Source organism: Lepisosteus oculatus, chromosome 29 (assembly GCF_040954835.1).
Source record: "Lepisosteus oculatus isolate fLepOcu1 chromosome 29, fLepOcu1.hap2, whole genome shotgun sequence".
NCBI lineage: Eukaryota > Metazoa > Chordata > Actinopteri > Semionotiformes > Lepisosteidae > Lepisosteus > Lepisosteus oculatus.
The window spans coordinates 2,704,733-2,732,267 of NC_090724.1; the positions used below are offsets into that span (position 1 = coordinate 2,704,733).

Below are 27,535 nucleotides of genomic sequence, written 5' to 3' on the forward strand. Positions count from 1 at the left end.
TCAAAATGACAAGTCGTCTATTGGTGCGTCGAGTGTATGGTCTGCAGAGAGTGAATGCTGTGTGATGTTCTTTATGCTTCAAGGTAAAACAATATCGTAATAACACCAAATTAATATCCCTGAGTAAACTGTTCATATTCCAGTCCTGTCTGTTTGATAAGAACAGAGGAAAGACTGAAAACAACTATAGGCCATTCAGTCTGTCGTTTGGTAGTTTGGCAGATAAGTGAATCTTAAATTTCAGCCAGACACTTCTAAAGAAACTCTGGAGGAAACCTTAAAGGTGGCCTCAGCCACCTATCTGGGATGTCTGTTCCTGACTCTCACATCCCTTGGTGGAAAGAAGATTTTCCTGTTCTCAGTCCTGAATGAATTTACTTCAGGCTCCTCTTGTGACTCCTTGAGCTTGTTTTACCAGGTCTACACGCCCTGGGATCCTGTCCTTCAACCAGATCCCCTCTCAATTCAATTTGCTGAAATTACTACAAGAGATACTGAAGAGATGTATCTCTTTCATCCTGTCTGTATATGACAAATACCTCAGAATACCATGAATCATTCCTGTTGCTCTTTATCTGAGCTCTCTCTAAGGCTTTAATATTATTTTTTGATGTGGTGGCAGATAACCAGAAGACAAAATTCTAAATAAATGAAAATCGTCGTAAAGTTTAAGATTAACATCCTGAATTTATATTCAGTTCATTTTGTGTTGGCTTTTTTTATTGTGACCTCTCGTTGTCTTGCTTGTTACTGCATCTAAACACACATCCAGATCAGACGTGCACCAGATCCCTCCTGTTTGTAACCTTTACAAAGGTTTGTGCGTATCCATTCCATCCCTAGCTTCCTGCAGCTTGCTCACCCTGGTGATACTTAGTGTGTTCCTCCTTCCTGCAACAAGTCATGGTTCTGCAGTACTGTACTAGTGAATATTTTATGGAATTTTATGGAAAGAAAATGTAATTGGCAATATATTGTCTTATAGATTGCATTGCTTACGTTGTCTTATTGCGGCTCATTGGAGCCTGATTATCATCATTCTAGTCTTTTTCACCTGGGACATTTCATCCATTTTCGAAGTGCTTTATCCAGTACAGGATCACATGGGAGCCGGAGCCTATCCCAGCAAGCGACAGGTGCAACGGGATACCCCCTGGCCAGGACGCCAGTCCATCGCAGGGTGCACAGACACACACTCACACCAGGGCCAGGTTTTCCAGCAGCCGGTTTATCCACCAGTATGTTTTTGGACTGTGGGAGGAAACTGGAGTGCCTGGAGGAGCCCCACATGAACATGGGGAGAACTTACAGACTCCACCCAGCCGGAATTGAACCCAGGGCCCCAGAGGTGCAGTGCACCAATATTAAGCACTGCGCCACCATGCTGCCTCAGGAAATGAAGCGCATTATGAGGAAATCTCATAATAAACATTCTGAGCTGCCTGGTTTCCTGTTGTTTCTAAAGCCCCATTCTGCTGGGGGGGGGGGGTGTTTAAAAACCAGCTAATTGCTCTTGAGAATACTGGCTCTTACGCACATTACCAAACAGCTACAGCTTCTCTATCTGTCTGTGCCAATGTGTGCTTCAGCTGATGATCAACTTGCCGAAGGGGGTGATTCTGAATGATTTCAATACCCACAAAATCATGTTAGTCTTCAGAACAGGAAAGCTGCCAGTGTTGTCCTCTGGGCTTTGAAATCTATGCATCATTTGGACTGGATTTTTTACATTTATTGTGTACCTGTGTAGACACGTGTTCTAAATCTGTACTGTACAGTACAGAAATCTTAGTGGCACAGCTGGTAAGAGCTCGACCTTCTGTATTCCAACACTGGTCAGGTTGTGTCTAAACTGCTCAGTACTTTGCAGCTAACTGTTATCTGGGGCGTCGAGTGACGTGTATGTTCTAAGATTTTAAGCAACTCGTAAGCACAATAGGAGGACTGAGCGACTTGAGCAGGGATCCCCCAAGATTCATGTCCTGACTCGCTAGTTCTGTTCTCTCTTGGTTTTCACCCTGACACCTGACCCCAGCCAGGAGCAGGAGAATCGATTCCCCGTCCACACCCCGCCCAAACCGCCCCCGTATCAGCCAGGCACACAGGGAGACGAGTGAGCGGTCTCTCAGTGCTCATAGACGCGTTTGTTGTGCCGTTTCCCCTGTGGGAGCGCAACGTACGGTTTGCAATGCATGGAGTCGATTCTGCTTTTAGAAAACGCGTGCTGGATAAGCTTTGAAATCCGCCCTGCGTGGCTCGGCGTGGGCTTGCGAGCTTCAGTCAGGGGCGACGCCTGGGGGGTATTTATCAACCTGATCGCTCAGAGAGCCGCTGCCTCTAGTTTTGGATGCTGCATGTGATGACTGACACAAGCTCAGCGCAATTACCTCAGCTGCGCCGAGAGCGCTTGCAGAGCAGGGCTGACACAGGCTGAGCAGGGGAGCCGTCCTCTTCGCCGCAATGATGAAGTCCAGGAGAGACAAACTTAAAATCCCATCCCTCACACTCGAGTAAGTATGCCGTTGATTAATATTACATTTCCTATCAATAATGAGTGACTGCGTCCGATAAAATAGGAGCGCCGGGAGCCGCGAGCTGCGAAAGACAGCAATCACGAGCCCCTGTGTGATAAACTGGTCTTGCGTTTCCAGGCTGCTCTCTGACTGGGTAAAAACAGCGCATTTCTTCTTCGGGAGCTAAAAACTGGGAGATCGTATGAAAAGTGTTTTAGTACCAAAAACAGAGGCGTGAAAACGGGGAAGAGCTCGTTTTCGCAAAGGTACGTCGATAAACTCTGCTCCTCTTAGGCTAAACTGAATTTTAAGCGAAATGAAACTTTTAAAAATCATTTTCTACGGGCACTATACGGATATATACAGAATGTAAGAGATTAAATGTTCCATACGTTTTACAATAAAACAGTGTTCTCTCAAAATACTACAATAGTTGGGTAGCTTGCTTGCCTGTAGTTAAAAATGTTAGTGTATACCTAACCCTAGATATTTACTCAAAATATTTATAAATAGTGCATATTAATCATGCACATGGTCATGTATGATTCTAAAGTATTGACATCTTAGGATGTTGTGTTTCGCTTAGCATTAACTTGCTAAGCAACGAGAGAGCAGAGGTCTGAGCGCACGCTGAAAGGTTCCCCAAGCGGTCGACAAGAGCAGGTATAGGGTTAGAGCCGCAGTCGCAGAAGCTTCCCTCAGTCTTCGGTATGTCGATTTCACAGCATAATCGGGGACCCGCACAGCTGGGCTCTCCACCAGCAGCTGCAGGCTGACTCACCCTTATCATGGCCACCAGGACGGCGTGTGTCTGCTAATAAGGCAAACAGACATCACTAAATCCTCTTACTTGATTACTGGCTCAAGCAAGGCTTCTTATCGAATTCCTATTTTCAGATCAATAGGAAAAGAACGACACATAGAGAATGTCTGTACCCGCCCGTCCTTTGTGCATGATATTTTAATTACGGGTCAATACCCACAGATAGATTTTTCATCCTGTTGTTTTTAAAAAGGTCCAGGCAGTGTCGTTTTACATTCTCCCATTTCCGAATTGTCCCGTTTGAATTCCTCCCTCTCTGCGACAGCCGTTCTGATCTTGCCTGGCCTTTGTGGATTCATGTGGTTCACCATCAGATACTGTCTAGCTGACAGTCCTCAAGATGGAGGGGCTCAACCCAGGTGGACTCAGCCTAGCTTTAGTGTGCCAGTGTGGAGGGAGAGCAATTTGTTCCATCTTGATCTCATGGCTGGTCTAATGTCCTAAACTATGTTTCTGTCTGGACCCAGGGAGTTAATTCATCATATTTAATCATATCCCAGTTACAATGGGTCATTGTAATGAGGAGTCTGCCCTGATTTAGGGTCTGTGAGTATGCATTCACCGGCTTCAGTTAAAACTCTAGCTTTCAGAAAAACAATACTTTTTTTTTAAGAAACGGATTAAATTAAAAAAAATCAATGGATAGAAATTTAAATAAAAAATTATTAAAACAAAAAAAAATCTCTTTTCCCTTTTAATTTGAACAAAATCTCTTGCCTGAAGCCCAGACCACACGATCCCGATGATGGGAGCTGCTTCTGTTCTGTACTCTTTGTGTGGAATATTGTTTTCCTTCTTTTTCCATTACTATGACAACCCCTCCATCTGTCTGCTGCAGCCATGTCTGTGCTATTAGTGCACAGTGGCTTGCTTTGTGCCACAGCCCCTGGAATCCAGGGAAACTAGCATTGTGCAGGACTGCAGCAGAGAAGAAGCACAGAAGAGACTACCTTTTCGGCAGCTCTTTGACAGTCTGACACGACGAAACCGCTTTCCCTGATCCCTGATCCCGGATCCCTGGGAATATCTGTAGCGGGGCGATCTGCAAAGGAATGCTTCAGCTTTTTCCGAATTGTTAACCTAGCACAGCCGGCCTGTAACCGTAAGATGAGTTCACGGAAAAGATTTAAAAAGCAAAGATTTTCTCATGTAAGCAATCTTTTAAAATCCTTTTCTAGGGACCTGGCTTCTAAATCCTCTTGCTCATTTTTATTAAACCCCGACTCAGAGTCCAGGGGTACTCGGATGAACGTTGCAAGGAATTAGAAAGAGATCTGTGAGAACTCCTCCAGATTTGTCATGACCAAACTTTCCACACAAATAGTATTCATTAATTGCAAAAGTTGAATAAGGTTGTGGGAATCTGGAACAGACTGCCCAGCAATGTTTTAGAATATAACACCCTTTCCCCTTTGAAAAAACGGTTGGATGATACTACAAACATAATGTGTCGTATCACTTACAAACGTCCTCGTGTTCTTACACAGTATAAAGGCTCTGCAAACTGAACCGACATAAAACGGAACTAAAACAGTATGATTTTTTGTACGTCAGTCTGGGGCAGAATGTTATAGAAATTCCACACCAATGAATCAGTAGGATTTGCTTGAAAGAGGAAGAAAGTACAGCTTTTGCATACATGTGTAAAATGTTTTTCTCTAAGTGGGTAAATCAATATAGACCAAAATAACCTACTCCTCCGATTAGCTGTGAACGTGGAACTCAAGGTAGATGCAACTGCTAGCCTGTGAGCAATTTCGGCCTTAGCCTTGCAGAGATAGTGCCATGGCCAAATGTTTCTGATTTCTTGATATTTGTGTTCCCTGGAAGCCCCAGTGGAATTTTTTTCAGCTCAATGCACAGGCAGAGTAACACCCTCTCTTCTGCATGCCAGGAAACAGTGTCCACTTTAATGCGCCAGTGGCCTTGGGCCTGTAATGAAGTCTGGCACAGAAGCCATATTCAATTTAAAAAAAGATAATACCAATCTGGGCTACAGTGTCATCTGTAGCAGAATGAATTATGAAACACTGTCCCATGGGAACTACAGCTTTAATTGATCTTTCCTTTCTCATCCATCAGCTGCTTCTTTAAGGAGATACAGGGTTGATTTTGCAGCAAAGCAAAATTCATTTTACCTTGTGCTTTGTCCGACTTTTTGCAGCCTTGAGTTCTTTAGTTCTATTTTTTACCCAGAACCAGGCCATTCGGTTCAACTTGCCAAGTTAATTAAATCTCATCCAGGCAAGTCCTGAAAGAAAACGGGATATTGGTGTCAACCACATGGGCGGGCAGCTTGTTCCACACTCCCACAACTCTTTGTGTAAATAGGTGCCCGCTCTCCTGATCTGAGGCTCTCATCCAGCCAATTCTTAAAGGAAGCCAGGATTTCAGCTTCAAAAGCATCAGCCTCAAAAGCTGGGTAGCTCACTCTACATGCCCAACACCTATCGCTCGATATCATGGCCCGGGTGCGAGTGCTTTGGGTTCAATTTAATTAATTGGTTCAATTCAGTTGCTGTACTGGACTGGACTTCTTCAGTGCAGGACAGCCCCTGCTCTAGTCCTCAAGGACTTCTGGCCAACAGGTTTTAAAGATCTCTCCAGCTTCTTATGAACAAGGAAAGGCTTTCACATGTCCCGTTAAACAATTAAGGGCTCGATTAGGTAATTAAGGACCAAGGTGGCCAGAAGACCAGGAACTGCTCGGCCCTCTGGGACTGTGGTTGTCCACACCTGTTTTGTTGCCATTCTTTAGACGTTGCTGTCCCTTGTGGGGGGAGAACAGCCCCTCATTCACACCTGCTCCCCCAGACGTTGTTAGCCCAGATGGAGTCATCCTTACATCCGCCCGTTTGCTAAGCTTGCCAGATCCAGATCATGCGGTTCGTTGTCTGCCACCCTTCTGGTCCCGGCTTACTTACTGGAAAAGAAAGTGCTTCTGCTTGCGTACAGAGACAGATCACCACCAGCACCCTTTACTGCGGAGTTTAACTTCAGACGTAACCGTACTCATTGCGTAGGGTGCTGTTTATGGACATCGGAGGTTGTGCCAGCCTGGTATTGCTATAAATAGGGATAAGACTAGGACGAGATTCTCGTCAATGACAATAAACCAGACCATTCTAACTGATAGCCGATACCAGTGTTCAGACCTTAGTGCCTCCTGTTTTTGTAAACAAAATTAAAAGTACAAAACTGAAAATGCAGAATGTTTGTTATTTAAAAGTTTGCTGACATTAAATACATGAGAACAAAGACACGTTGCCACTGAAAACCATATTAGTGAAGAACGTGTTCTTCTTCTATCGTTCTTCTATCATTTTGCATCATTGCAAGGAAGGCATCTTGAAAAGAAATACACTGCTGTTTCTCCCTGCAAGAGCTAAGCGAAGAATAAAAAGAATTGACTCCTGAGCTGAATGACGTGAGGTGGAAATCCTATACCCAAAGGACACAAACATGCACTGGCTTGTGGTTTTGTACAGATAAAAGATGAACCAAAACCGGAAACAATCTTTTAGAGCAGGCAATGAAGGCTATAATTGCCACTGAGTCTGTTTACAACTTCCTGTAGAGAACATCGCTGCATCTTACTCAGAACTGCCACTCGACTGGCAACAAAAGATTTCTAAAAAGAACTACTGCATCTGTTGTCCAAACACTTTATATAAAAGGGCAGGTGTTTACGACGCTTAGTATATCGGCACCAAAATAAATGTGAATTCCTGGAAAGTAATAGCATTCCATCTTTTGCCCTGTTGAACTTTGATTATCTTTGAGGATTCCTGTATCCGACCCACAGGAAGCCACGTTTTCCAGTGTGTTTCCTCTGGGGATCCCAGAGAAGTTGCGCAGGAATGTGTAAGAATTTTGGACTCCTGTGTCTTAATGGCAATCGAGAAATCTATTCTATCTTTCAGGGGTTTTGCAAGTGGGTGTGCTGTTGTAGTTTAATTCCGATGTGGTCGTGAGGTTGCTGGAGCGAGTAACTATAATGTTGATATTGGCCAAAAGTATTGCTGCACTAGAGACCAGAGAGCCTACTTTGTGGTGGTGGTGGGTGGCTGTACACTATGTGTGCTGGGAGAGGGGTGAGTCAGTGGACTGACAGATCTGACATATCTTGCTTTGCAGTTTGTCTCCTACGTGCCAGAGCCCTACTCTGCTGAGCCCCTGCAGCCCCTGCAGCCCCTGCAGCCCGTTACTAACCCTGCACCCCTGGAGGTAAGACGCATCCCCCCATCGCACACGCTGGCACTGGGGCGGGCAGCCCCGGTCGTTCCCGAGCGATTGAGAAACACTGAGTTTCCATCATGCACTCTGGGGGTAGTGGGGAGGGGGGCCGAGCCTTGAAGGTCCATGTCTTAAGAAAAGACAGACAGCTTTTTTGAGCCCTAAAACAATCTACTGTGAGGTTACTTCCTTGTCCTGTATGATCCCCAGGATGCCAGGCTGGTCACAGCCAGGAGAACCTGAGTGAGCCATCTGGAGTTTCCATAGGGGGTTAAGGTGGAGCAACACCTAAAATGCTCTAGCCTGGGCCTTCAAAGGTTCAGCCTGAATGGAGTATAGGAATTATTCATTTGTGACATCATAATAATGTGGATACATTGTAAGATCAGCAGATCCAATACTTTTCTGGACAGATGCTTACTGAATGTGCAGTCAAAGATAGAGAGACAGTAGAGCAAGTTTCCATAAACTAGACACAGCAGCTGACTGGGCCAGAGCTTAGTCTGGTTTCCATAGTGTTAATAAGAACAGAGAGCATGTGACACCCTCCCTGGATGGGACACTGATCACCCCCTAGTTATACAGCTGGGTGGACTAGAGCTACTCAGGGTACAACAGCAGGGATTCGAACCCACAATTCGCCATAGAGGAGGGAGACAGCATTTTGCTAAACACATTTTGTGTGCCCTGAATCACTTCTCTAATCATAAATATCAGTCTCCTGAGAAATGACACCTCATATGAGAGAAAAAAAAGATTTGTGTGAAAGAAGCAGCATGTCGAGAACATTTTCCTGTGTTTGTAATTCGAGAAACGTCAAGCCCAGCACGTTCCTTCACTTTGCAGACTCTCGCCAATGATTACATGGGTTGCCTAGCAACCTCTAATGATACTGTGGAAAAAAAGAACTTCAATAAAACAAGGTCAATAGTAGCCAGGAAGCATTTGGCACTATTTGTGCTCAATTAGAAGATACAGCAGCGCAGAGGGAAGCCTGATCTATTGATGAACCACCACAGGACAGGCTCCAGTGTGGATCGAGCCAAGCCATCTCTCTGAGTGACAGGTCTGTTGTGTTTAGAACACAAGAAAAAATCTCAACAGAGTTATATTCAGGCACACAGGTATAGGGGTGGGCTTGGCGGTGTGCGAATTTGGCTACAGTTCTCTGAACCATAACGAATGTCGAGACCCTACAGTACTGACAAGACCCAGACATACTTATCTTCTGAGATCTGACAAGTTCCAGCAGTAACGCTTCTTCTGTATCTTAGTAACACATCACAATAGTGAAGCCTGGATTAGGAATGTTATCATGGTGTTCATAGGGTTAATTCCAGTGTACAGACACAGTAGCTTTCACATAACATCCTCTGTGAGTACACCACTGCCCCGATCATTGAACACAGTCCCTTGGGATGCTGTAATAAACAGGTTACTTTTATTTTTAAATTGGCATTCAATTTAATTGATTTTTCACAACATGGAGCCTCATCCACCTCACAGGGGAAGGGTGCTAATTAATGTGCTGGTTGAAGTAGATGGCACTTTGCATTAACACAGAGAACGTTCCCCGGAGGCATTGATCTCACAAATGGTAGGAGGTCAGTGCATTTAAATGCAGTGAAACGTAGTCTCCAGTAATGGTCTGAATAAATTGCACTTTCATAGCACTTTGTGCCTCACCAAGTGTTGTTTACATTTTTTCTTAAACAGTCCTAAGTCATCCCTATTTATACCGTACTGTACCTACTTTATGGTACTGAATGGTTCTTTCTCAGGCAGGATATGCCTTCAAAGTGTCATTTGCTGTGGAGACCGGAGACCCACTAGGGGGCGACATTGCAATGTCTTAAACTTCGCTGAGGCTAAACCGGTACCGCTGGATCCTACTGTACGCTCTTTCCACCATTCTCTATGTCTGAAAGGACATTGCCTATGAGTGTACTTATAGCACATCTTTGTATGCGATTCTAGATTCAGTCTCCCTTAGGCTGTTGAGTGATGAAACACATACTGAAAAGCTGTTAGAGTTCATCAATATTTGTGACTAAAAATCACTGACTGAAATGAAATTTGTAAACGTATTATGGAAGTTAACTCTGGCCTTAATATATTTGATGAAAACCCTTTTTTATTTTTGATATCCTTTGGTAACTCTGAAATATTTTTGTTTGAATCTCTGAAGTACTTCAATTAAGGCATTGTCCTTTCAAATGATCACAGTTCGTTCCAGATCTGTAGAACGTGCTGATTTAATTGCTGTCTCTAAAATCAGCTAGATAGGGACTCAAGAGGAGCAGGATTGGATCTAGAACCTTGTAGCGGGTGTGTGCAGCCTTTCTGGAAGTTCTTATTTTGTGCAACACCATTTGGTTTCCCCTGTGCACTTCCTGTCAACCAGCTGGGAGACCTCCTTTCCTACAGTATGCTGTTACAGCACTCCACACTTCCGGTTCTGCAAAATAATCCGGTCTGATTTTCATTCTAACTCAGCTCTGGATAGATTCGTGAACTCGATGAGTGTCTTCATTGGCCTAATTGCCATTGCGTCCCAGTCCTGATCCATTTAGGGTTTGAAATGAGCTCCAGCCCCTGCAGGGCATGGGTAACGCAGTTTTTGGGGTAGAATTAACTTTGCACAGAGAAGTAGTCACAGAGTGTCATGCCGAACACATCCAGTAAGCCCTGCAACCACAGAGTGAAATAACAGGAAACGGTAGATGATATCAGGGTGTGGGCTGGAATCTCGAGCTGGAGGAGTGATCGTTTCAGAAGGAAAAGGAAGTGAGTGAAAAGGCCACTGGACTGGAAATGAGAGTCTGGAGCCATCCTCCCTGACCCATCTCTTTCTGGGAATGTTAGAATGTTAACTCAAGCCAACATACAGTAGGCTGCTCTCCCCCTGTATCCTGAAACAACTGCTTACAATCCCAGTCCGGAAAACTCCTTCCTTCTTCACAACTCCACGCACAGCGTTTGTTTGCTTTGATGGTTTTGTGCATTCAGAATTTTTTTTTTTAGATTTGAATTTTGCCACTATAGGAATTAAAGTTTCTCCGGTTTTTAAAAACAGGCATTTTAAGGACACTTTTTTAAAATAAACACAGTTGACTTAAAATGTGCTACTATGCACTGCCTTTGTGCTGATAAGTATAAAGTGGTTTTGCTGCAATGATAAGATTAATCTAAAACGAATTAGATCATAGCATGTTCTATCACATTCATCGTTTTTACTCAGCTACGTTTTGTGTATACAGTGTAGCTGTTAAACCTCAGTACAATAGTGACAGGTATATGAACTGTGTCCAGTTTGAGCTGTAGTGTTAAAAAGCACATTGCAGTTACTATATTAAAAAATGACTACATTGGTTATAGGGCAGCATGGGGGCATCGTGGTCTGCATTGCTGCCTTGCAGCACTGGAGCCCTGGGTTCAATTACTGACCTGGGGTGCTGTCTGTGTGGAGTTTGCATGTTCTCCCCACGTTTGCGTGGGTTTCCTTCGGGCGCTCTGGTTTCCACCCACTGTCCAAAAACACACGGGCAGGTTAATTGGCTTCTCTAAAATTGGCCCTGGCGTGAGTGTGTGCATGTCTGTGTGTCTGCCGTAGCGTCCAGGGTGTACCCCACCTTTTACCTGTTTCTCGTCGGGTTAGGCTCCGGGTTCCCCTGCTACCCTGGACTGGAGAAAGCAGTTTAGGACATAGATGGATAGATAGTGGTGTATAAAGAGAAGAAGATATTGAAAGAGGGACAGAAAAAAAGGACAGAAAAGGTTTAAGAGAGTCAAACATTATGTGGATCTGCCCTTTGTGCTGATGCCAGGAAGGAGCGAGGAAGACCGGAATTATGGACACCCTGCAGGCTAGGGCTGGTTACCTTAACTTTAAAAAAAAAACGTTTGCCAAGTTTAACAGAACATCTTCGCCAGCAGACCCGCCCAATGGTATTGTTGTTGTTTGTTATTCTAGGTTTTTGAGCCAGTAAGAGGCGTAAATGTGGAAACAGCCAGTTAAGTGTGCTATATTGAGAAACACCTTGTACCTATCCTGACACGCCACGTCAGTTTGGCGGTGAGATTTCGTTAGCTTGGTATTACTTTTCTGTTGCGAAAATTGGGAGGGATGTTTTTAGCTTACACTAAAATTCATCAGGCGGAGAAGGAGAGGAAAGCTCTGGAGGCTACCTACGAGTTTTAATGTAGAAAGCACAATGTCAGCGTTTTTTTTATAAGAGTTTTATTCAGAGCTTTTTAACATTTCATATTCAGAGTCAAGGAGGTGCCACATCTTTGCAGAACACAAACGAGTTGAACAAAGTGATCAAGACTGGTGGAAAGATAACTGCTGCATCCCAGTCTTTTTAGGATATTCTCTCCTACTCTCTGGGATAGAGGGTATATCCTCTGTCCTCTACCAGATCCCCTGTATAAAGACTAAGAGAGCATCTGCGTCCTTTATACCTGAAAGCTTTCATCTGTTGCACAATTAAAACAATGTTTGCAGGTACGGATCTTATTATTAATGTTGTTTTTTTAGACACTTTACAGGCTAATTCTCTGTTTTTTTTATTTTCTGATACTAAAAGAGTTCTGTTTGAGCAATGTTGTTAAATGTTAGCTTGTATTATGGTATTGTACTATAGTTGAATTGTATTATTGTTGTATATGTTGTATGTTGTATAAACTCTTGATGTGCAAGTCAAATTCCTTTAAGGTAATAAAGGTTCATTCAATTAATTCTATATTTAGTGCATGTCTCACACTAATGAAACCACAGCATAGTGTCAAGCTGATACCTGTCAGAGTATACTATCTTAATCTAAGCAAAGTGCCTAATACCTGATAGCTCCTTATCCCTGAATAGTGTGAGACAGAACAGAATTTTAGAGTTGCCCCGAACTTCAATCAAGTCGTGTCACAGTTTGATGACACTGCTAATTTACCCTGTGGACCTGACTATATTTGAAGTATTTTTGACTGATTTGAAGTTTTACAAATTTAAAGCACTCTGAATATAAGTGTTTTTTTTTCATTTTCATTTGACTCATCCTATCATTTGCAGCAATCCTAATATAAATTGTTTTCACACTACTGATGTGCACATTTTGCTGATTACTCCGTTGTGCATCTGTCTTTTGGCAGATGGACACTTTAGATTGGTGGTCTATGCAAATTAGGATTATGCTTTAACCAAGACGAGTCCCTTTGCAAACGGATAACTGCAACACAGAACTGAAAATACAAATGGCTCTAGGTACCTTTTTATTTTTCGCATGCATGAAAGACTATAGTATTCCCATGACCTAGGCTTTAATTCGGTGGCGATAGCAATGTAATAACGCTGTAGTTCTGTAGAGCTGTGTGTGTTGTGGGGTCTCTTGCCCTTTCGGGGGCGTGGGGTGGGCTTTCAAAGGCAAGTCCGCACAGGTCCGTTTGCATCGCCGAAGGGCCACAGCCTGTCTTTGCTTTTGTTGTGGTGCCGTTGGCGTGCCACCGCAGGACGGGTCACTTTTTATTTTCAAGATAATGGGAGCACTTAAGGAGGATAACGACAAAGAAAAAAAACAAAGATCCACCCCCCCAGTTACCCATCACTGTGTTATTGCGCAGTCAAATTTAGATTGCTGCCTGCTCCCCCCGTCCTGCTGCGCCGAGGAGGAACAAGTTTCGCACATGTCGACCCCCGCAGTCAATAATCCTGAGTGTCTCTCGCGAACCTTCTGCAGTTGAGAGCAATTGTGTCACGTTTATCGGAGCACTGTGTCCATTCAGCTTACATTGCACGTTGACAGCACCTTCCTGTCTTTCCGAGTTGTTGTTTTCAGTGACGAATAAAAAAAAAGCTACAAAAAACCTCATCTACGCCAAATCTTGTAACGCAAGTGTTATCCTTTAATGTGAGTACAAAAAAAAAACTCAACTGTACCCAAATAAAGCCGACGGATTGCTTGGGTTGCACCAAACAAGCTAATTTGTTGATATTGTTGGAAAACACGCAATCCTAAGGATAAAGCGTACCGTGTAAATGTACTACTATTTGAAATACAGGATCGGGGGAAAAAAATGTTGATTTCTTTCTAGTTGAGCTCCTACCGCTTCACTCCCCCTCAACCCCCTCCTTGGGAGGAATGGTATCTTCCGATGATGTGATGACGTCACCGGTAAGCAAGTTTCCCTGCGTTGGTAATCGCATCGTTTGGTAGTTGTTGCAAAAATGTTACCGTGTTAGTTCGGGCACGGATCTCTGGCTGTTCAGATGTTCCTGTTCCACGGCTTTCCGAGCGACTTCGGAGTAAGGGAGACCCAGCCGGATGCTCGTTGCTATAAATCAAGGATGCATTTTGTGCTTTAAGCCCCAAAACGCCGGGACAATTAGCTACACAATAGGAGCCTACAGAGGCGATGGAGCTAGTGCCCGGGACTTCCTCTGTACACAGATGTGGGGTCCGGCTTTCCCTGCACGGTTCCTTTATCTGGTGATAAACAAGGGGGTTTTCCACGGGAGATTCTGGTGCTGTGCATCCAGCCGTCACGACCATGTCTGACCCGAGTTACTGGACGGCACTGCCAAGTTACAAGTCGCATTTTGTGACGGGTGCGATGCTGAAGCGCTCGAAAAGGTAAAAGTGTTGATCTTGATTTTTTTTATAACCCCGATGCGGTAAAGGGAAGTGGATTTCTTTCTTTTACTGTCGTTATTACGGTGTAAACATGCATTCAGGCGACCAAAAAAAAATCATTTGTCGTCACCCGTCTTCCTTGGCCCCGCGGGCGGACGGAGGAACACAGCCGGTGGAGAAAAACTGCGCTGTACGTCACGCCTTTCTCACAATTAAGCCTCAGACCACGTCGGTTTCAGTTCTAAGAACAACAAAAAAAAAAACAAAACTCGTGGCAGTGTAACATTTGTATGGTTCTCCTTTGTTTAGATTTACTCTCCAGTTTCAACAGTACTGCAGCGGCTAAAAAAAAAAAAGAGCTCAGTCCTAACACCGCCTTTGCGATGCCTGGAAGACCTTAAGCGCCGAGGCCGAAAGAAAATCTTGAAAGCAGGCTACGCGTTGAGACCCTGCGAGTCTCTGCGTGGCCCTGGGTCCGGCTGTCCTTGACGCGCATCGCCCGCCGCGAGAGAGGGGACCAACCTGGCCGGCAGAGCACGTGCTCTCTGTGTACATCGCCGAGGCTCGTTTCTGGCAGCGGAACAGTCCGCCAGCGCCCAGCAGCTGTCTTTATTACCGCCGTCCCGCACCGGGCACTCGAGAGCCTCGTAAAACCTAATGGCGATGCCCACCCAGTGCCAACTGGCTTAAGGGGAATCAAGGTCGAGGAGCGCCTCTCGCCTCTTTGTTTTCGCCCTCGGGAGGATGTCACGGGGAGACCTGCTTCTGACTTCGACATCGTCTGCGTGTCGCAGATTTGATTCCTTCTTGCTCTCGAATTCCCCGCCGGGCCTCTGTAACGATACAGGTGTCGTTCAGGGTTTCTTAGAGCTCGTCTTGGGCCTCGGAGACGCTTCACGTGGACTCCCGGGAGTTTTCGCTTTTTGCGTTGATTTGTTTAGTGGGCTTTGCCATTGCGTAGCTGTTGATAGGGTAGGTTTCAGTGCTTGTTGCTCTCGGTACGAGTCTGCAAGAGCAATAACAACCAAGCGCTGCACCGAATACAATTGTTGTCATGCTGGAGACTGTTTTCTTGTCGTTTCACCTCAATAGCCACAAGACCTGCTTTGTCACTTTGTAACTTGATGACAACAGCCAGACAATTCATTGTGGCCGACTAGGCTCGGGTTCTTACTAAAATCAACGTATGTGCTGAACATTAACCAGTTTTCCGCTGTTTTCTGAAGCATGTCACTGACGGTATTCTACTCACAAGGCTCTGGGTTACAACTGTAGAGTCAGAGATCTGTCTTGAGACCTTTGTAGTTTTCAAGCATTAGATTAAGCATTCAAGATTAACCGGGTTCAAGTGGCATTAGAAGCTGTGGAGCATGTCAATTTTAGGAAAGAGGAAACGATATTTGAAACATCACTTCATTTTCAGGTTAACTTGAGAAAAGTGTTCTGTTTAAATAATAAGCCTGTTTTGGGATCTCCAGTCCTGGTCCAGGAGGGGACAGTGTGTCTGGGGGGTTTTCATTTTAACTCCCTTTTTAGTCCGCTGAACCAGTTGGCCACTGGTTCGACTGGGCCAACTAAGCAGCTTCTCCCAGCCCTCCAGGTGCTGCTGCTGCTGCTTTAAAGAGAGCTTGAAACCCTGTGCACCGTCCAGCCCTCCCAGACCAGGACTGGACAGCCCTGCCTAATGAGCAGCAGCAATTTTAATGGCCTCGGTCTCCAGCATGTAAGTGGAGGAGACAAAAGACGGGGCCGCTCGGCCCGTCTAGCTTCTGGTATTTAGTAAGTTAATCGAGCCGTGGATGTCATCGGGCTGTTTCTTGAAGAAAGCCAGGTGTCTGCTTTAGCCACATGGCTGGAGCTCACGCACGGTTTTCACTTATGTCCTCTGCACTGTGTTTCTCTGTTGACTCGGAAGGAGTCCCTTGGGTTGACTTTCAGTGCCTTGACAACCCAGATCAGCCCTCCCTGGTAGTCTTCTCTATTCCAGATATATTCCACTGTTGAAACTTCTCCTTTTACGCAGTGTAAATGATCCGATTCCTGTTTTCTGGCCTGATTAAAAAGCAGCAGTCACTTTCTGCAGTGAAGTGACCCAATCTGACCAATTTGTTTCTGAAGGCGGTGTTATGACTGTATTGTGCAATTTCAACACACAATTGTAACTTGGTTTACATTTTACGCTTTTAACTAAACATGTCAACATGTTAAGGACTTGAAAAAGTTGTTCAATCCATTTAAGACTATAACTAGTAAACTAGGTAGTTAAGAGTTGAGCTGCATTGTAAGTCTGGAGAGATAGTGGCCACACCAGAGCTGGGTGCCCCAATCTATAAACACAATTCCTCATTCCTTTCTGAGCTATAGGCCATGGCTTGGAAATATAGCAAAGTTAGGGATGATATTACATATACATACCTAAGAGTCAGTGTTTGAGTGGTCCATGAACATCATTAAGTATTCCTGGAATGGATTTTGTAAATCCACAGTCGCAACACATCTTAGCAGTTTGTTTACGACACCAGGCTCCTAAATGAGAACCTGGTCTTATATTTTCTGTTCACACTTGATTCTCGGCTGTGACAGCAGGGAATTAAGGCCAGCTCATTTAAATGGCTAACATCATGAGTGGGATTGCAAAATTGTTGTGATATCAAGCGTCCAAGACCTCCATCTACCCAATGAGAACATTAGAATGTTCTCCTCGAGTGGCAGAATACTGATGTTTGTTTTCAGGCAGGATTTAGGGACGTACTTGCTGTGACTTTCTGTAAATCTGTCATGTGGAAGTGAAGTGTTCCTCCTACTGATAGTACCCTCTGTTGCGAAATGCCTGTGGGCACCACAGTATCTCGGTTTCTGTATTTGAAGTGATTTCTTCTGTCAGCATGTAAGGAAAAGTGACTGGGATGACTTCATTCTGTCTAGATGTACAGAAAAAATAAGAGCATAATGTATGCTGGCTTGTTTCAGGAACGCTCGCCTGACGTCGCTGGCTTTGTGCAGCTCTCCTGCCCCAAGGCTTCTGGTCTAGGCTGATAGCACACACCGAGTGTGGTGGGCTAATCCTATTGGATTCTGAAACCACCGATCTCCTGCGTGCATCATCATAATATTTATTTATAAAGCACCTAAAAAAGAAGTACAATGAAAAGTAAAAGAAAGAATAAACAAGATCCTACAGGTTCTGTCTTGTACGGGTTGAGTGTAGGTCAGTCAGACAATGGCCTGAGTCAGGAGATGAGTTCTAGATGGGAGCTATTTAACTGGACCCAGATCTTCCCACTCTCACAACGAGACGGTTGTAGGATTAAAACAGCGAGCTTTATGAGATAAAGGAGCATTCTGTATGAAAAGCAGGGGTTGTGAATGGCCAGGAGGGCTGTAGGTTTAATTAAGAGTCCTAGCTTGAGTCACTAGTTGACTGGAATCCTCCCAAACTGCACTGTGAGCTCTAGTTGTGATCTAGAGTGGGGTGCGTGCCCAGGTCTGTGACCTTAGAGATAGTGTGTCAATTTCTGATGGCCTGTGCTCATTTAGAGCAGTGGTTCCCGGTCCTGGTGCCCCACACACCTGCTGGGTTTTGATCTAGCCAAGCTCTCAGTTACACAACAATAGAATTAATAGGAACTCTTTGACTCTTCTCAGCTCTTAAATTTGATTGACATTAGCTTTTAGTGATTGCGTTTTGTAAGTAAAGTGCAATCCCAATTGCAAATATTCCAATCAGGCCATTCGTTTGTTCATTCGAGGCTTGAATGAGATATTAAAGGTGGGCTGGAGTGAAACCAGCTGGTGTGTGATGCCCTGTGACCAGGCCTGGGGCCCTCTGGCCTGGAGGTGTCTTCGTTGGAGCTCTTGTCGGTGAAGGTTTCCTCAGAGTGGAGCAAGCCAGATGTGCATGTGTTGGACTTCACATCGACGACAGGCTACTTGTTTTATATCCCAGTAATGCCAGATGTTATTCTTTATGAGGTGAGGGAAATTATTGTACTTTTAAGAGAATAAAATAAAAGTTTTGGGTGCCGCAGAATGGAAGCATAGTTGACAAGAGGTATGAAGTCTCTTGCAGGTACGCCAGAGTAATTTCTGTACCTTGAACATTTGTTCATTTTCTCCAGATAAGTGAAAGGTACGTGTTGTACTACTTTATTGTCGATGAGGTTACGTTGCTTCTGCCCGTCCCACGTTTTAACCAACAAAAAGAAATTAATTCAATTACATTAATTAGGTCTGCTTGTTCCTTCGTAGCCCACATGTTGCCACAGCTCTCCGCTCAGAGCTCAGCGTTTCAACTGTCCTTCTAAACCAGCGGGTGGTTGGCCGTCTGAGCACTCCCTTTTGTTTCTGCCACGATGCAGTGACTTGGCCAGGAGCTCGGGGCCGAGAACCCTGCACGTCAGGAGGGCAGTGAGGTGTGGCACCTGTGTGCAAGCCCCGGCGGGGCGTGGTGGTGTCGAGAGATCCAGATCTTCCTCCGCGCCGCGCGGGCTGCCGGTGCACAATCTGGCGGACGTGCCTCGGCGAGGGCAGGGCCTGACGTCGCCGGGCAGCGCTGTGCTCGCCCCTCTCTCGCGCGCTCGGGAGTCTGCAGGAAGAACGCGTCACTGTCTGACTCACCCTGCCAGCGCGAGTCTTTAAGCCACTGCAGAGTGCGCTGATTGAAGTAGAAGCAGTTTCGGAAACTTTCGCACCTTTTTTTTTTGTTACAAACCCTGGTGTATGTCAAGTGCAAAACTACTTGGATTAAAAAAACAGGGCAATCTAAGAATCTTACCACTTTCCTGCTTTTGGAGTTGGACATCTATTATATATGCATGGTGAAGTGGTAAGAAGAAAGACCTTACTTGAGTCTGGATGGAGCTCATCTCAGTTCCTGTAGTGTTAAAGGGACTGAGAGAACAAAACACCCCTCCTTTGTGGCTTGCTAGTGTCTTGCGGGGTTTTCCCCAGTGAAGCCAGTCCCCACTTATACAGCTGGGTGACTTGAGCAACTGGGCTGAAGCACCTGCTCAAGGGAACAGCAGCAAAGCCTCGTATATTAGACTTGAGCCTATAATTTCAAGTTATGACGGTTCTAGAGCTCAGACCATAACACTACACTGCCCTTCATACCTGGGTATGATTAGGCAGAAAATATCCTGAAACAGCTGCAAAAGTTTAACAAATTAAGGTTTCAGACGCTTTCACTTACAAATACAGATAATAGTGACAGACCCTGATTTAAAGTAATTAACTGATACAGTAGATAAGTTCTTGTCCCTGATTCTGTCTAATGATCACATGTGCTTTTATGTTTTAGACTGAAGGTGAGCTTTGAGCTTATCTTGTGTTTACTATCACACCATAGAGGACTATCAAACTGACACCAGATCTCTACAGCTGAACAGTTTCTTAGTTTTGGGGTTATTAACACACAAGGTTTCTGTTAAACATATCTGATCGAATGCACTGGAAAACTACAAATATGCTTGTATGCATGATTCTGGCATCCATTTCAATGTAAATTAAGGCTGCATAGGGGTAGAATGGTGGTCTGAGAGTTGTCAGCATTGCTGCCTCTCAGTGCTGAGGCCCTGGGTTCAATTCCAGATCTGATGTGCTGTCTCTTTGGAGTTTGTATGTTCTCCCCGTCTTCATGTGAGTTTTCTCCGGGCGGTCCAGTTACCTCCCACAGTCCAAAGACATGCTTCGTGGAGAACTGGCCCTGGTGTGCGTGTGTGTTTGTCTGTGAGTGTCCTGTGATGGACTGGTGTACCCCACCTTGCACCCTGGCTCCCCTGTGACCCTGAATTGGAAGAAGTGGCTAGAAAATGGGTGAATGGATGGATTAAGACCACATAATTAGAATTGTTCTTGTAGTTGAAGAACTATAATTTTTTGGTAGTAATTATCCCTAAAGTTGTTTTCAGTGAGCTGGAAAGGAATGTGTAGTTTTGATTAATCGTGCCGCCGGCATCTGGAGACGGGGGACTTCAGCTGCAGAGCTACCAGATGAGGACCGTGACCGTCGCCTTGTTGCCACGCTGGTGCGTCTCCGTGGTTACCAAGTGGCTTTTTTTTTCTGTTGCAGTTGCCGTAGCAGCACCCGGAAGAACCTGGCTGTAGGAACGCCCTCGCCCACGCTCTCCCGGCCTCTGTCTCCCCTCTCCATCCCCACAGGTAAGGGCTGAGAGACCCAGCGTCTGCCACCCTCTGTCCCTGGTGACGCCAGGCCCTCTCGACGCTGCAGTGCCGTCTGCGAGTCGTTGCCTTCCCTTCCCTTCAGATTCTCTCTTCACGTCCTGCTTCCTGACTTTCCTAGTGAACGGAGCTCCGGGTGAATTATTGTCGGCTGCATTTAAACCCCCCGTCTGATCATCTTTTTTTTTAATTGAGATGTCACATGGCTTGGCAGTGGGGGGTCACTCGTGTTGCATTAGCGTCTGTGAAGTAGTGACTTGTAGTTAGTGGTGAAATCTAATATTCATCCCCTGGTTTAGTCTTGATTATTCTAGATTGTTTAGGAAGTACATATTTCTAGGGACCTTATATTCTCCTCTTTGTAGGAGAGGTCCGAATGAGAATTTCGTTGTTGGCATTTCGATGAAGACGTGAAGAGGCTGGCCTGGCTGTCTTGAGCTGTGGGCTTTTCATTTTTGGAGGCTGTTTAATATGTAGAGCCTGACTCATGGCATTGCAGTCACGCCGCTACACAAAGATGCCTGTAAGGAAATGTTCCAGTGTGGCTAAAATATGGGAATATTTCACATTCCTGTAGTGAACCTTTTATGAGCACACTGGATGTCCTTTGTCAGTGATGAAGAACAATGTTCTTTTTTCCCTTCTTATTTCGGTTTGTTTTCATTGTTCCTCCATGGAAAAGATCGCAGTTTGCCGTGAGGGTGGCCTTTTCCCTGAATATGGGAAAACTATGATACACTACACATTTACCGCTCCTTCTGAATTGTCATTTTGTAAAGAAGAGTGTGATCTGCCAGAGAGTTTCCCATCATGAATTCCGAGACAGTCTGATTCTTGTGACAGTAGTGTAGCATAGAAATACAGTAAACCTTTAATGTATTTGAGATTTAAAAAAAAATCTAAACTGCATCTGTTCTAAAATTAAAAGTAGCCAAACCTTTGCTACTTGTATTATTGTAGATGGAATTAATTGACAATTTAGAGTAATCCTGGGTGGCGTTGTTTTCTTCATACGTGTCAGTTTTTCAGATTATGCTGCCTAGGGCTGCCTTCCAACCACTGCGAAGTAATGAGGGGTGTTAATGTTTAGCTGTTTTTTTGCTGCTGAGTATTAAATAGAACAGATTCAGACTGGCGATCAGGGCATCATCTTATCTGCTAAAACGATGGTTGTTTTGTGTTAAGTGATCTTGTGCCAGACTTCAGTGGCAGGTAGATAATTCATGCTTTTGTAATGCTTAACCACATCCACATTAAGGAGCACATGCTTTAGCATGCATTACAGCCAGCCTTGCAGGTGAGCCCTGTGAGTGTCCTTGCCAAGCCTTCACTGTTGAAAGCACTTGTTCATTTATCAGGAGCTGGTAGTCACCCCTTACTAAGACAAAACACTGCTGGCAACCGACCTAATTATAGTTTCAAATAAGGCTCACTTGGCTGTGCCGTTGCATAATGTTTAATGAACTGCTCTTTTGACATTAGCTGGATTAAGAGCTCTTGGCTGTGCCAGCCCACTCGCAGTCCCAGAAATGTGAGGATCAATTCAGGTGCTGTTTGAGCCTGTCGCTCAGACCGCAGGAAGTGGGCTTTTGCAGGCTTCTGAAAAGCAAGAAAACGCTAACCGTTTGCCAAAACAGTTTCAGTTCCTTTCCTCTACGGGTATCTGCAGGGCTGTATTTTCCATGTTGGACTGGTTTCCTGAAATTAGTTTATAACCGATCATGTCCGCTTCTGGTCTCTAAGAGCAGCAAGGTATCTGTGTAACCCAGCTTGTCTCCAAGGAACGTCTTTACACAAAGAGCTGTGGGTGTCTGGAACAAGCCCTTCAGGTGACCTAGGACTTTTGAAGAGCATTCTTGGGCCAAAAAAATGCCCGATTACATAGTACCACACTGCCCGGAGGATGGTGAACTTTCTTCATGAATAGTTAGGGGTTGCCTGCCTGTGTGGAATCAGTGGCTTTGCTTTCCTCACAGTGCCAGCTTGCTGGCATTGCGGCATGAGCCCTCATGAGTGACTGCTGGCGTTTCTGTCCTCCCTTGTCTGGGAGAGCCCTGAAGAGGCCGTGAAGCACGCAATTGGCTTTCAATCTGCTGACCTGTACACCCACTTCTAGTCTCACCTGCAAGTGAGTCATTAGGCTGAATTAATTAATTTGAGCCACAAAGGCAGCTGATGAACGTTCAAATTACTTTGGCTATGTTCTGCTCTTTTCAAACAAGGACCTGTTAAGGGGAAAAAATAATTGTAATTGATTACCACCGCATATCCTCATCAGTCAGTTTGTATTCACATTAAGGCCTTTTGTTGTCTGCCCAGCTCTAATGTAGGGGTTGTATTAGTTTAATCCTTTTCTCCACTTTCTTGTTTTGCTCATTTTTCTGTGGCACAAGCAAGCTGTCTTCCCGTGTCTGAACTTCTTCCTTCTGTTGTGTCGAGAGTGTTGCGTTGTCTTGAGTAATTCTCACAAGTGCAGTTGTGGGAGGCCCAGGTCCCATTGCGTCGCCAGTGAGATTTACAGAAGCGCCTGTAACTCCGATGAGCTGGCACGTACCCGCTGTCGGTACACCCGGAATCCTGTGCCTTTCCCCTGCCCTCTGCCTCGGGCTTCGTGCGCCGGTACCTTGGTGCGCCAGAGTCCTCTTGGCTCGTCTGCCAGAGCCTTTTGGTTGCATCTGTGCTTCAAGTGGAAAAAATCCCAAATCTCCCGCAGTCTAAAAAAACTTAATGTGGGTAAAATGTTTGCTGGAAACAGGTCTGTTTATGGGTTTAGCGTGAGATTAAAAATAATACAGATGCGAAGCGCTCCGTCTTTAGGGATGGATTATAAAAAGGGAAATTTGCAGATCTGTCATTTTGATTTGGTGAAAAACAGAGGGGCTGAAACTCAAGACGTCTTGGGAACGTCAAACTAATTTGACGCCAAACAAGCTTAACAGTAATTTCTCTGTTCAGTGTCTTAACATACGTGATTAAACAGCACAAGTCATAACCGTATTTACTCGTGATTTTCTCTCAACATTCGCCTTTCATGTAAAAATATCGGGATTGTCTGATTGTACAAATCAGCCAAATAGCCTGGTGCTCACATGTGACATCGCCTGGACGGGCTGCAGGCTGGACATCCAGAACTCCACCTTTGAATCGGACTTGATTCAAATTGTAAACCGAGCGGAAACTGGCAAATGTGAACCAGAGCTGGAAAGCAGTGCTGTTAAACAAAAGTCACTATAATTTTCAGTTATGTGCAGGTACTGTGTACCAGACATTATGAGTCAAATGAATGCACTAGTGCTTCATGCCTGCATCAAGGTAGACATTTTGTGCTTTCCCACCTGACCAGGCCATAGCGAGTAGTAGTTCAGGTGGGTAGCGACCACCTGAAGAAGGCTCCACGGCCGAAACGTTGTGTTCTCTTTCTTCTTTTTTTCAGCATGGAATAAACCTATCACTTGTTCCTTTGCAGCCCATAGCGAGTACCTGTGCCTTTTCTTTGTAAGGAACTGTTGACATTAATTTAGGCCATTAATTCGGACCGGTAATTGGGGCAGGCTGTTGGGGACAGATTGCTAAGGATGTGTGTAATGTTGCTGGTTGCAGTGCCCCGCTGTACTCTTTCCTCTCAGTGTTTCGCAACGCTGTTCCCTTCCTTCTCTCTGAACGCCGTGTGCTTCCTGTTTTCCAGCTGGCAGCAGTCCCCTGGACAGTCCAAGAAATGTGTCCACCAGTACGTCTCTCAACTTCCCCTTCGCTCGCAGGTAAGCTCGTGTTTCCTCCACCCTGTTGGCTGGCTGTGATCTTTGTGGAGTGAGAGGTGTCTGTGTGTGTCTCGGGAGTCTCGCTCAACAAGAAGGCTCTTAATGGTGACTGTCTTCAGAGTGTGAGGATTTCTTTCTCCGGTACATTGTGAATACATATCCATGAGAGCATTGTTCATTCTATGCAAGTTAATCGCCTCCAGCTCAGTATCTTCTCATAATGGCAGTTATGAGAAGTATCTTTCCTGGAAGTAGATTTAGTGTCTTTCCTGGAAATCTCTATATGATTGTTGGCTGTGGGCATAACCATATCGACTTCAAGTTGACTTTATACATTGCTGCACTAATAGGCTGTAAAACACATTCACATACAGCCAAATACAGTGAATATTGTTCAAAGTGGTTTTTTTTCCCTGCTTGTGTAGAAAAACAAGAAAATCGTTTGAGGAAAAGCAGTGTGGTGACGCTCCAAAACACTCTAGGTATTGACCTTTACCCTTGTTTGAGTCTCACCTCCTGCTTATACATCTAGGAGTTGTTTCCGTTTGTCATTGTTTGCTAATGAATGTAATGGTACAGTATGTAGACCTTCTCCCCATCTGGTGGCCTTGACAGCATTGCCAGTCAGCAGGGCTGATGTTTCTGAGCAAGGAACACGGGAGCATCACATGAGGGCTGTCTCTCACAGGACGTGAAAAGTCTTCTAGCGCCGTTTCAGAACGATGGTGCAAGTCGTGTGAAATGGCACCACCTTTTGTCTCGGAGCGTTTGTTTTAAAGATGAACTTGCATGCAACTACACAGCAGTGTTGGGACTGGTCCCCTCCCTGTAGGTGGGGTTTACACACTATGAGATGCTGTCATACTGTAGGCTGGTAGCACTGCCTGTTGACTGGAGCCCTGCAGTGTGCAGTCTAAATAACATACAGTGAACAAAGCTGAGGCCGAGCTCTTTGCAGGCTCCCAGTGCTGGAGGCCTGTGGGAAGAAACGAGTGATGCAAAGATACCTGTGAGGTCAGATACCCTGGTGGGGGAGTTTCATGTCACGTTATGGTTGGTCTGTGGGGAGACAAGCATCAGTTTCCGCTAGTGGTGTCAAGTTCTAGAGACTTTTTGTAAATGCTGAAGACGTTACCAGCGTCCGCAGGAAAAAAGAAAAAAAAAAGAAAATCAGGGCTGTTCAGAAGGGTTTGTAGCGAGAGGCTCTTCTGAATCATCCCCCACCCCCCTGATTTTTATTTTAGGGCTTCTTCCAGTCAGTGCGGTGGTTGAGTCAGCTAACCCCGATTCGTGGTGCAGTACAGTACGTCTTCCAGTCTAGTGAGTCATGGCTTGCAGCTACACCCCTCTGTTTTTCCACGCCGCAAACCCTGGGGAGCCAGGAGAAGGAAATGCAGAGGAAAGCCAGTCCTGTTGACCCACCACATCTTCCACAGGGGATTCTGGGAGTCGTAGTCCAGCCTTTTACAAAGGGCTGGGTTCTGTTTTAGGAGCTCCTGAAGATGTTTTTGAGCCATTGCGTTCTGCTGGGCATGGTGGCACAGTGGTTACCATCGCTGCCTCACGACGCTGGCTGGAGCCCTGGGTTCGCTACCGGACCTGGTGTACTGGCTGTGTGGACTCTGTATGTTCCTGCCCTGTTCGCATGGGTTTACTCCAGGTGCTCTGGTTTTCTCCCACAGTCCGAAGACATTCCGGATCCTGACTGTTTTGTACCCTTATTAATTGGTTCTGATTCCCGTGTCTCAGGTCCCTGCAAATAGCCTTGTTCTGTACATTGGCTTCATCTACAGCCGGGGCTCTGTTTGTTTGTCCTTGTGTCTTCAAGCAGCTGAGATACAAAAGGCGGCAGTGTGCACAGGTCAAGCCAGTCTGGAACGGGAGGTTAACCGATGCGTCGGTAGTTTCTAAAGCTGATGCATTTTTTAAAACCGTGTAAATCAGGGGAGCTCAGGCCGGAGCCGCAGGGGCCCGAGGGAGCCGGAGCGTGGCCTTTGAGAAGGCGCTCTGGGTGACAAGCGTTCCTCTCAGGCGTGGGCTGTGCGTGGGCAGAGCTCCTGATGCACAGAGCGCTGCGGCACTGTAAACAGCAGCCTGTTTCCTGAAGATGCTACTGTACAAATCTTATCACTCATCAGATCTCTCTCGTTTTCGTTTGTTTTTTTCTTCCACACTTCTCTTCCTGCTGTTCCGACGTCTTAGCCATGTGCCCCGAACTGACAGGTAGCGTGCCCATTATTTTTCTTTCATATTTTTCTTCCATTTTATTGAAAGGAAAAAAGAACGGTCGGTTTATTCATTTTTTTACAAACCTTTTATTTCTCTGCACGTTTGCCTCGTGTTTGCTGCAGTCCCTGTAGGAACTTTCGCAGCTTTAATTTTGCAGTTTAAAGGCTCAGTAAGTCGTTCAGAAAACATCAAATGGACAAAAAAGAACAAAAAAAAAACCCTGATAGTCTAATTCATGCTGCTTGTCAATTCTTTTTTCAATACTTGTCCAATTTGGAATCCTCTGTTGTTTTTACATCTTGGTTTACATCCAGCCAGAGAAAATAAGGGACTGCTAATGTGCTCTTTTGAACCGCCATGATAGCAGCTTCAGTGTGACCTACAGGAGGGTCAGCGCTGATTGGAAGAGAAGTATGTCCCTTAGTGATGTCATCGTGAGTCTGTGGGCTCCTGGGTGATGGGAGGGTTCCTGAGTGACCGTTTGTTAGGGGAGGCCAGAGAATCCCTGCCAGCTATTTCCCCTGGAGTCTAACTACACTAGGCTCAGACTTGTGGTGTCAGTATCATAGAGCTCAAGCATACTTGCACTGAAATGCCAGTATGGTTTGAGCCACATATGAACCCTCGGTAACCATAACCTTCTCTCTTTCTCTTGGCCTGGGATTAATCAATCTTTTCCCTTCAGACTAACATTTTTGTTCCTTTTACGTAGGGCTTTTTGGCGAACTTAAATGGTGCCTTTTTTTCTTTCGTTTTAAGAGCGGATGGTCGTAGATGGTCTCTGGCTTCCCTCCCGTCTTCTGGCTATGGAACCAACACCCCGAGCTCCACGGTGTCTGTAAGTGACATGTGAAATGGAACTGGGCTGGAGTCAAGCAAATGGAATTGTGGACATTGTGAGGGTGTGGGATTGGGGTGCCTAATGCAAGCAGTAGAAACCGCGTGTTGAACGAGTTAAACAACCTCAGATCAGATGACCGTTTCACTCTAAATCATTTCGAACAACATGAGAACGATTGCAAACGGAGAGGAAGCCGTTCAGCCCACATTGCCCTTCTAGTAGTTAACCTATTCAAGGAAAGAAGCCAAGGTATTGGCTTTGGCTGCATTATGGCTGGCTACTTTGTTCCATACTCCCACATCTCTTGGTATAAAGCCGCACTTCCTGTTAAA

The 27,535-nt window shown here is 45.3% G+C and overlaps 1 protein-coding gene across 9 annotated transcripts in view; it reads left to right on the forward strand.

Annotated features, from left to right (window-relative positions):
• mast3b (microtubule associated serine/threonine kinase 3b) overlaps positions 1–27,535 on the forward strand; it is a 68,862-nt gene that overhangs the window by 13,606 nt on the left and 27,721 nt on the right. For 2 of the 9 annotated variants that reach the window (XM_069186184.1, XM_069186185.1), the window contains exons 3-7: positions 7,474–7,563; positions 20,266–20,354; positions 24,061–24,133; positions 26,336–26,356; positions 27,122–27,200. In XM_069186184.1, coding sequence (XP_069042285.1) covers positions 7,474–7,563; positions 20,266–20,354; positions 24,061–24,133; positions 26,336–26,356; positions 27,122–27,200 — 352 coding nt within the window. Of the gene's footprint in view, positions 1–2,119; positions 2,511–7,473; positions 7,564–13,502; positions 14,196–20,265; positions 20,355–24,060; positions 24,134–26,335; positions 26,357–27,121; positions 27,201–27,535 lie in introns of those variants that run through there. The other 7 variants (XM_069186188.1, XM_069186192.1, XM_069186190.1 and 4 more) reach the window with 5 other exon arrangements.